At 40.1% G+C, this 9,368-nt stretch overlaps 3 protein-coding genes across 3 annotated transcripts; all 3 read right to left on the reverse strand.

Moving 5' to 3' along the window:
- On the reverse strand, positions 3,736-5,447 carry LOC18589042 (putative GDP-L-fucose synthase 2). The gene is made up of 2 exons (XM_018127836.1): positions 5,097-5,447; positions 3,736-5,000 (listed from the first exon to the last, which is right to left on the reverse strand). Exons 1-2 carry the CDS (start codon positions 5,107-5,109, stop codon positions 4,057-4,059), a joined length of 957 nt encoding a protein of 318 aa, XP_017983325.1. The 5' UTR covers positions 5,110-5,447; the 3' UTR covers positions 3,736-4,056.
- LOC108660415 (S-adenosylmethionine decarboxylase proenzyme-like) lies at positions 6,605-8,329 on the reverse strand. Its single transcript, XM_018127826.1, has one exon. It carries the CDS (start codon positions 8,217-8,219, stop codon positions 7,059-7,061), a length of 1,161 nt encoding a protein of 386 aa, XP_017983315.1. The 5' UTR covers positions 8,220-8,329; the 3' UTR covers positions 6,605-7,058.
- On the reverse strand, positions 8,342-8,713 carry LOC18589043. Its single transcript, XM_018127852.1, has 2 exons — positions 8,558-8,713; positions 8,342-8,435 (listed from the first exon to the last, which is right to left on the reverse strand). Exons 1-2 carry the CDS (start codon positions 8,699-8,701, stop codon positions 8,415-8,417), a joined length of 165 nt encoding a protein of 54 aa, XP_017983341.1. The 5' UTR covers positions 8,702-8,713; the 3' UTR covers positions 8,342-8,414.

Raw genomic sequence — 9,368 nt, forward strand, 5'->3', positions numbered from 1 at the left:
TTTCATGTTCATAGAATTATTTAGATTTTGGGACAATGGCTGTTTCCCCTGTCATATATTTCACACTGATATGCCTGATTAAAGTATTTGGGATCGGAAAAGCAAGCAACTTGATGGACTTAAACAGTCAAATAAAACAAGACCATCATCTTTTAGTCGTGCAATCATCTGGAAACCATGAAAATATGGACTCAGCTCGAGTCTGGGTGCCTGTCCAAGTCAGAACAGAGGGGTGGCACATGTCAGCAAATTTATGATCTTGTCTTGTGGTAGTAGGAGGAGACAGATTTTACCAAGGAAATAACTATATTCACACAGTGGTTTATGACCCTATTTATTCTGCAGATTTTCTCATTTCTGCATGTCATGGAACCAGTTTGAAAATCAGTACTGAGCACATCCTGTAGGTAAAATGTCAATTTCAAATTATAATATAAGTGCAACCCCAGATTTTGAGTGCTTCCGCCTCTGTTTTGTTTGCTAGCCTAAACAGGCTCTTCTGGTAATGTGTGTTTTATTTTCTCAATTTTTTTTCTACTCCTTTTCATTGGTCTAGTCATCTTTCCCTCTACAGCTCAAATACTGTGCTTACAAGCATTGGCTCAGGCCCCCTAATAACGGAAATCTAAAGTTACTGCACGAAACTGATGTAATCAAACATTTAACAGATGAGTGAAATTAATGTCAAGGGGCCCCCAAGCGTTTAAGATTTTTGTCTCTTTTAACTGGGTATAACTCAGTTCATGTTACTTCTCCCAAATCTTTCATTCAATAGCCTGCGTGCATTTCATTTTGCACAAAACGACTCCCAACGGTTTCTTCCAAACCTGAAAGCCTAGATGAGGGCCCTGAATTATAGTGGCCCCTCTGCTTCCACCTTTATTGGATCATTTTGTAAATTTGAGGAAATTTAACGACGTGTAACAATTATGTTTGTAAATTTAAAATATCTTCATCATTTATTCAATGTGAGATTTTGTTAATTTTTTTTTTTATTTGAACTCACGACATTCTTGTCACTTTACTTATTTTACACGTTGAAGTGTTTGACATGATATTAAATTTAAATTAACTTGATAAAATATGAAATACTTGTATTTATAATTTGAGGACCACTTCCTTACCTATTATTATCCAATGAGAGATTTCACGACAAAACGACTCTGCCGAGGCATGCCTTGCATTCTATTCATTTCTGAATTCAAGGCCAGTACGCTATTTTTCTTGTTGATGACCAATTAGGTTCTCTCAATACTTGAGCTGACCGCCCAAGTCCATTGAAGTTGCCCCTTTGCACCCCCAAAATTCTGCTTATAAATGCCAAGGAACTGTTACTTCTACTGAACTCGATTAGATTAAACTACCTGGCTAATAAAATGTAGGCCATTCTACATTTATGAGTAGCTTGACTTTGGGCACGTTGTCTTGCTTTTTATGTTTCCATCAAATATCACCACGAAAATCGATTTCTTTTTTCTTTTAACTAATAAAATACACCGACAGCAGCCTTGGGTGAAAATGCAGCTCACTCCCTTTCCAGCTTTTGTCCTTTAGGTCCGGGAAATTAGCAAATTGATCTATTCTCGTATCCTTTCACGTCAGAACTCTCTTTTTACGAACAGATTTAAGAAAGGTCTTTGGATAACCATTACCCACAAATGAAGCTGTCCTCGAGTGCATCTCATCACGACAAGAATTGAATAAATGCCATGTTTCCTGAATGTGGAAATAACCAGGCAGTAGAACTTGTCCCTCCTGTCCTGTCTTTGATCGTGAAAGTCGAGGCCAAATAGCAAAGGAGAGATCTATACGAATGATATAGCTCAAAATATATACATCTGCCAACATTAATAGGACGAATCTCAAAAAATGCAACACACAAAAAGGTTCTGAGGGAAAGAGTGCTCAAATAGCTAAACAAAAACCCAAGGTTGAGCTTCAACAAGTGAAATGGCTCCAATGTGCCAAATTGACAGTATTTTGGTTTTTTACCAGCTAGTTAGGAACATTCCCTTTGCACTTTCCGAGACCAGAAGCAATTTGGATGTATAGGAAGCAAACCGCTTCACACAAAATACTATGTTTTCTCTGTGCTGATGTCAACCAGGTAAACTAATACATGCATAAATACAACTAAGGAACATGTCTAGTGTAAGGCAATCAAACAAGTTGCTTCAATTACACAGCACAATGGCCGCAAGTATGCACAAAAATAGCAGGGAAAAATAACCAGAATACAAGCACCAATTGTAAGTGTGGGATTAAGATTGATCATGAAGATATATAAGTGACATGCACAAGGAATAATAAATGAATTGCAACTGAAAATGTAAAACTCTGCAATAATCATTCTAAGTTAAACTCAATTTTTCAAGTGAACTTGTGCCATTATAATATTGGAGAAAATACTCATCCATCAACAATGCACACTCCCAAAGCACAACCTGCATTCAAACATAAGAAGACAAAAAGGGCCTAAGACATTTCAAACAGGCACGCTGCTTTTGTGTTCCCTAGCCCTGATTTTGCTAAACCAAATCTCGATCTATTGCAGTTGACAAACTTTATCATTCAAAGACAGCCAAAATATTACTTTTGTAAAAGTATTTGAATAAAATGATCATAAAATGGAAAAGCAGATCTCATGACCAGACGATAGTCACACAAAACCAGCAATTGCATTAGTGAGCTTTTCACTACACTGGTGCACTACAGGCATTCATATCATAATGACTAAAGCTAACTAGGTAACTGATAAGAAACCTACTTCCCAGTATCCATTTACCACCACAATACAATTTCCAAATCAGGAGGTAGAAGGGGCAAGGTGGAGAAGAACACCTTTGGTCTTTAACTGTAAAACAGTCCTTATATTCACATATCAAACAAAATTTAGCACATCCTTAAGAGGTAAACTGGAATATTAGAATGCATATCAAACTCAAAAATCTTATCCCCCTTGTTCTGGCAGGGTCTGATTGCCGAAACAAAGGCTGCTAAAGCATCAAATTCATGCTGATCAAAATACAATCTGGAATCAACTTTGGTTGAATCGAGCAGCAGGAGATTATTTAATGATAACATAGTGTTTAACTTCCAGTGCTTCAACAAACGAAACTCACACTCCAACAACTAAAACTACTTTGACAAAATTCCAAAAGGATAAGAGCTAAACCACAGCTATGGGTATGTATAGGTGAAACAAAGTAGCAAACTCACATTTGTCCTTCTCTCAATCTGCAGTTTGTTTCCAACTAGACATGTGTTTATGTGCAACAACAAAATAATCTTCCACATTAAAGAAATAAAAAGGCAGTAATAACATAAGGCATACAGAAAAATCCTTAAGAATCCATCAATCATGAAATCTAAAGCAACAAAAAGTACATATGATAAGCAGCCGGCAAGTCTCTGAACAATTATCATTCATGTCTATATATATAATAGCAAGAATCAAATACCATTTTTTTGGGGGTTCTTCAACATGGGTGGAAGGCAGCAAACGCCAGTTTTTTATCAAGCATCATTTAGCATACAAATGCCAACTTAATGCTATTCTGTCACAAGAAGGGCTCAACCCTGGCCTTTTACAACCATTATATGAGCCTCACATTTAAAAGACTAAAACGATATAGCTCTTAAGTAAACCCAGTTACATAAATATAGCAACAGCAAAAACAAGAAATTACATCACTCGAGAGAAAATAGCAGAAACGCTGGTTTACAGTTCTTTCATGGATCCCCCTTCTAACACAGATAAGTATATTAAACCACAACCATAATCAAACATAACTTATCCATTTCAAAATGAATAAATTCCAGTCAATTCCTTGAATATAAGTTTGATCCAACCACCTCACTCCTTAAATAAAAAGGAATTCCTTATGTTCAACTTGGATGCCATATATTGGTACAGAATTAACCTCAAATTATTCCATGGCATATCAGAAAATAACAATAACAATAATAGTAATGACAATCTCAAGCACAAAAAACAACAAAGGAATGGCCCAATTAAAAAACTCATCAAGGGAACAACCACCAAAAGCCACTGCATCATTGCTTGACATTCTCCAAGTACCACTTGTAAGTATCAATAAGCCCATCTTTCAACGAAATCTTGGCACTCCAACCCAATGAAGCGAGCTTTGAGCTATCCATGAGCTTCCTTGGAGTCCCATCAGGCTTCGAAGTGTCCCAAACGAGCTCCCCTTCAAAACCAACCACTTCCTTAACCAACTCAGCTAATTCCTTAATAGTTACCTCCTTCCCACTACCTACATTCACATGTTCTAATCCACTATAATTTCCCATTAAGAAAACAACCGCATCAGCTAAATCATCAACGTGTAAAAATTCCCTTAGCGGACTCCCGGTCCCCCAAACAACAACTTCTTTTGCTCCTTCAACCTTGGATTTATGAAATCTTCGCATCAACGCAGGCAAAACGTGGGAATTTTCGGGGTGAAAATTGTCGTTAGGACCGTACAAATTCGTTGGCATACCGGAAATAGCATCGAAGCCGTATTGGATTCTGTACGCTTGGCACATTTTAATCCCCGCAATCTTCGCGACAGCATACCATTCGTTGGTAGGCTCCAGGGGGCCGGATAACAACGCGTTTTCCGGGATGGGTTGAGGAGCAAATTTGGGATAAATACAAGAGGATCCGAGGAAGAGGATTTTTTTGACGCCGTGGCGGTACGAGGAATCGATGACGTTGGTTTGGATTTGGAGGTTGACGGCAATAAAATCGGCTGGATACGTGTTGTTGGCGTGGATTCCGCCCACTTTTGCGGCTGCTAAGATGACGTATTGGGGCTTTTCGGTGGCGAAGAAGGATTCGACGTCGTATTGGCGGGTGAGGTCGAGCTCAGCATGGGTGCGGAGGACGAGGTTGATGAAGCCTAGAGATTGGAGCTTACGGACTATGGCTGAACCCACTAGTCCTCTGTGGCCTGCTACGAAGATCTTCGCCGATTTGTCAGAGAAGAAAGAATCTGTGGAAAGAAAAATAAAACAGTAGCAGAGTTAAATTTTAAGTTGAGATTTGTTTGGGATCTCAGAGAGGAAGACAGAGAGAGCGAGACAAGTACCGGTTTCTTCCATTGCCGGAGATTGGGAAGTTGAAGAGTTAAGAGTGAAAGAGTTGGAAGACAGGGAGAAGTGTCGGTTTGTTTTTCAACTGCCAGCCAGATAGCCAAAGGTTTTGGCTCTGAAACTGATAAATCTGGTCCTCTTTGAGTGACTGGGGCTGAGTTGGGTTTGTTGATAAGAGGATTTAGGCCCAGTAAACTTAAAACTTATGATGCCAGGTTTCTGCTCTGGGATTAAGCTAAAAGTTTGGTCTTTATACAGTTGCAGGAACTTTGTACCCCCAATTTTCATGCCAGAAAACAAGTCATGATGGATTTGAACTATCTACGGGTGTAGCCTTTAGGAAGCTTCATTTGTCAATTTTGAGTGGAAGGGCAGCTCAGCCAGAACATAGGGAAAGGACCACCCAAGTATTATGTCCAAGCTCTTGGGCCCATTTGGAAACCCACAATACGTTCGATCTTGAAATGTATGCACCCCCATTTCTTTTGGTGGAAAATGGGATGGGCCATGGGGAAAGATTAGGGTTGCATGAAGAGGAATGATAAATCGATCTTAAAACGTACAAAAAATGGGAATTTGGCATCTAGGATGGGATGGGATGGGGTGGGGGCAAGTGCCAAGTGGAGTTTGCCAACTCAAGTTGTCCCTTGTCGGGACAGGGGAAAAGTTACCCCTGATTACTGACCCATCAATTTGCTCAATCATATTCATATATCAAAAACAGATTGCTACTCCTGAATGTTACATGTCAACATCTTGCTTCGTCAGCACACATCATTCATTCTTAGAATCTTATGGACTACATCTCTTGCACAGTTTCATTATGTGCTTCGGCTGCTTGTTACATGCATGTATTTCCCCCTGGAAAATTATCTCACTTTCTAATATTATCAATGCCTTTTCTTGCGTGGTACAGAAACAAAAGAGTCCAAAGTAAAGAACCCCTTGAGGAATTCAAGCTTATCGAACTTGGAACAAACCGCTTGTATCAAGTGAGCTATTACTGAGAGAGGAGGCTTCTCAAACTTGGACAAACCCTCGGAAAGATGGCCAACATTTCGAATCCACTCCATCTGCTCAGCTATTGGCTTATTGGATAATATTCAATATATTATCATATTACTGGTATATTGAATGTCCAAAAACATATTAGACTACAATTAGTTATTTAGTAAAAATAGAACATGACACAAGCTTGTAGATATATAATCGTCCCTTTCATAGATCTTCACATTCAGCAAGAGCTTGGAGATATGTTGAGCAACAACATGATGATGTGTATTTGCATTTTCCTTTGAAAGCTTTCAAAGCATTGATTCTTTCTCTAATTTTTGCTATGTCATACCAAGGTCAGAATAGAATACATAGTCATTGAAACAAGAAAAGAAATTAGCACTTCCAAAGTATAGATTCTCGCTGTCAGGCATTAATCAGTCCCAAGGAGAAAAGCCCCAAACATTTCGAGATTGGGAGTGAACATGAAGAAAGAAGAACGGAAGCTGTGCACCGTTACAACACATTTTTCACTGATTCATTGATTGCATTAAGTCCAAATTCAACCTTAAAAGTTAAACGTGAACACAAAATGATTACATTGACTTTGACGACTGCCATATTTTGTAACCATTCACATCCTCAAGCGTGAAAAAACACTACATTAGTTTTCTCCAACAGTATAAAGGAATGACAAATCAAATTTGAAATAATCTTCCAACTCAGATCAGTCCATACTAGAAGCAATTATAGAATTCCACTCTACCTGTGCTCACAAAGCATGGAAATGACATTGACAACAGCTTTAGGGACACCCAAACAAAGATTATGCCAAACCCATTTTAAAACACTCGACCTACCAAACTTACCCAGAGCCAACTTTGACCCCCACAATTTTTATTAACTGAAAACTAAAAATAACTCATGACAGCCTGTAAATGACACGCTGCCAAAGCTTCCAACTCTCAGGCTGATGAAATACACTGACAAGCCACCGCGCCAGCCACCTCCTCCTCTTCCTCCACCGCTTCCTTCCAGCACTGCATGGTCAATTTAGCAGGGGCGCGCAATGTGCACCTCTCTCCCTTGGAGAAATAAGTCCAGTAAACCACACACCCTCCACCTGGCAGCTCCTGCTTCACCATATACCGACGCGAGTAGCCTTCCACGTCAGCACCTTCCATGGCCCAGAAACGAGCCCCGCCACCATGGCACGTGACCGCAACAGAAAACTCGTTCGGACAAAAACATGTCAGCACCCTTTTAACTAGAGGTTCCAGCTTGACAGAATCAGTGTCGAACCCCATCGCCTCGTAGCTAGCGTAACTGAACCCCTCTTCTGGGGTCACGTGGACCGTACAGTAAGCAAGTCCCTCGATCCCATTCATCGAATACCCACACGGGTCAAAGTCGAAGTCGCATATCACGTGACTCGGGATGATGTCAGCAATTCCGGACGTTTTCGTCATTTCACGTGCCGAACAATTCCCATTCCGCGACTTTTTGTAAAACACGCCTGCCTTTTCTCTATCCAAACCCGTCATGCACATTTCCAGAGTAACCAATTCCCTTGGATCTTCCATCAACGGCTGTGAACATTTTGCTACAGCCGAGTAAACGTGCCAGCTACGAGTAGGAAACCTCGGATCGCCAATTATATAAGCCTCCGTAATATAATCAGTAAAAAATTCGTTTAGCGCGGTAACTTCCTCGGAGAAGTTACGGTGAGGGGCAGGTTGGTGATCAGGGAAAATGAAGGTGCCACGTGAGTAGTTGACTCGTGACACAGTGAGTGAGAGCGAGTTACTGAGCTGAAGAATCGAGGGGATTGATAAGAGGAGCTTTGTGGTTCCGCATGTCTTGAGGATGATTTTGTTTGGGTAAACAAAGAGGCTTGACTCGGAGAGGACGTAAGAGTCGAAGTTGGGATTGGAGAGCTGGGAAACTATGTTGCAACAGGCTGGTTGGAGGATGGAGTCGAGCTGGGTTTTAGATAAGGCTCGGAGGCCCAGCCCATTTGTGTCCTTGAAGATGGCTGGATCAAAGAAAGTGATTTCCAGACGTTTTTCGAAGCCTTCGAAGCCTATTGGGGAAGGAGGCGCTGGCGAATCCATGTCACGTTTCATCACAAGAAAGCTCAATACTAACAATATCAATGGAAATTGTTTTCTTCGATGCGGGATTATTTAATGGCTGTTTTTTTGTCTTTGATTCTTAGCAACTGTTCCTCAGTTAGAGCAAGGGAAGAAAAGAAAAAGAAAACGAAGAGGCTGAAGAGAATCCTACTCTATGACTTAGTGGGCCAGTTAGTTTGGGTTGTATCAGGATGGTTTTCTAACGCACTGCAAGAACAAAAACATCCAAAGAAACAAAATGTTAGAATAATAAACCAATTAAACATTATGAAGACCCAAAAAATGATAAAAACGAAAGTGCTCTATTTTGGGGAATGAAGGAATCGTACGTTAGAGTAAGCAGCAGATCGGAACTTTTCGATGCCACCGTTTGGACGAATGTCTTCAATGCTGTAACCGAGAGGAGCTTCGTATTGTAAAGAATTACGACTAGTACTACTACTAGACTTCTTTTTGCCACCTTTGGTCTCCATTACAACATCCACGCTTTCCTACACCAAGAATCTCAATTAATCTTTTCTCTCAAAAGTTTGACTCTGGACCAAATCGGTTTAATCTCAAATGAGCACAACGAGATTGTATCAGAGATTGAACCTTTATAGACCAAAAATTAATCTAAAACCCACACACAGAGCCATATAAATTCATAAATCAACAAAATATTAAGAACCCATTGTTCTATAACCAAAAGAAGAAAAAAAATCCTTACAGCGTAAAGAGTCTGATTAATGGGGAGAGAAATCCAAAAGGAAGAAGACTAGAAATCCGAGGTATCTGGTCAGGAAAAAGAGGGCATGCAAAGGGACTCAGTGGTAAGAAAAATAAAGCTACAAAGGCATTTAAGGGATTGAGGAACAGAGAAGTGGGGAAGGTTTTTCTTTGTATGAGTGAGAAAAGAGTGCGGAAACAGAGTATTTATAGACGGCCAAAAAACTGGCTCCGGAGTGGCATTAGTAACAATTAGAGATTGCTCTTAGTGAAAACCAATGGAGCGGTTTGGCAGTGGGGATTTCTCCTCAGGTCCACTGTGCGGCACTCTTGCTCTGATTCCTAGGCACGTACTATTTCTCATTCAACCTAATTCATTATCTCACGTGTTGACAAAGAGCGTGTATCACACGTTTTGCCGGATTGTATCGA

Source organism: Theobroma cacao, chromosome 9 (assembly GCF_000208745.1).
Source record: "Theobroma cacao cultivar B97-61/B2 chromosome 9, Criollo_cocoa_genome_V2, whole genome shotgun sequence".
Taxonomy (NCBI): domain Eukaryota; kingdom Viridiplantae; phylum Streptophyta; class Magnoliopsida; order Malvales; family Malvaceae; genus Theobroma; species Theobroma cacao.

Bases quoted from the DNA above. Each gene is read 5' to 3' on its own strand.
- LOC108660415 (XM_018127826.1), bottom strand. From the start codon at position 8,219: ATGAAACGTGACATGGATTCGCCAGCGCCTCCTTCCCCAATAGGCTTC.
- LOC18589043 (XM_018127852.1), bottom strand. From the start codon at position 8,701: ATGGAGACCAAAGGTGGCAAAAAGAAGTCTAGTAGTAGTACTAGTCGT. The intron at 8,436-8,557 runs GTACGATTCCTT...TTGTTCTTGCAG, and splicing joins GATCTGCTGCTTACTCTAAC to TGCGTTAGAAAACCATCCTG.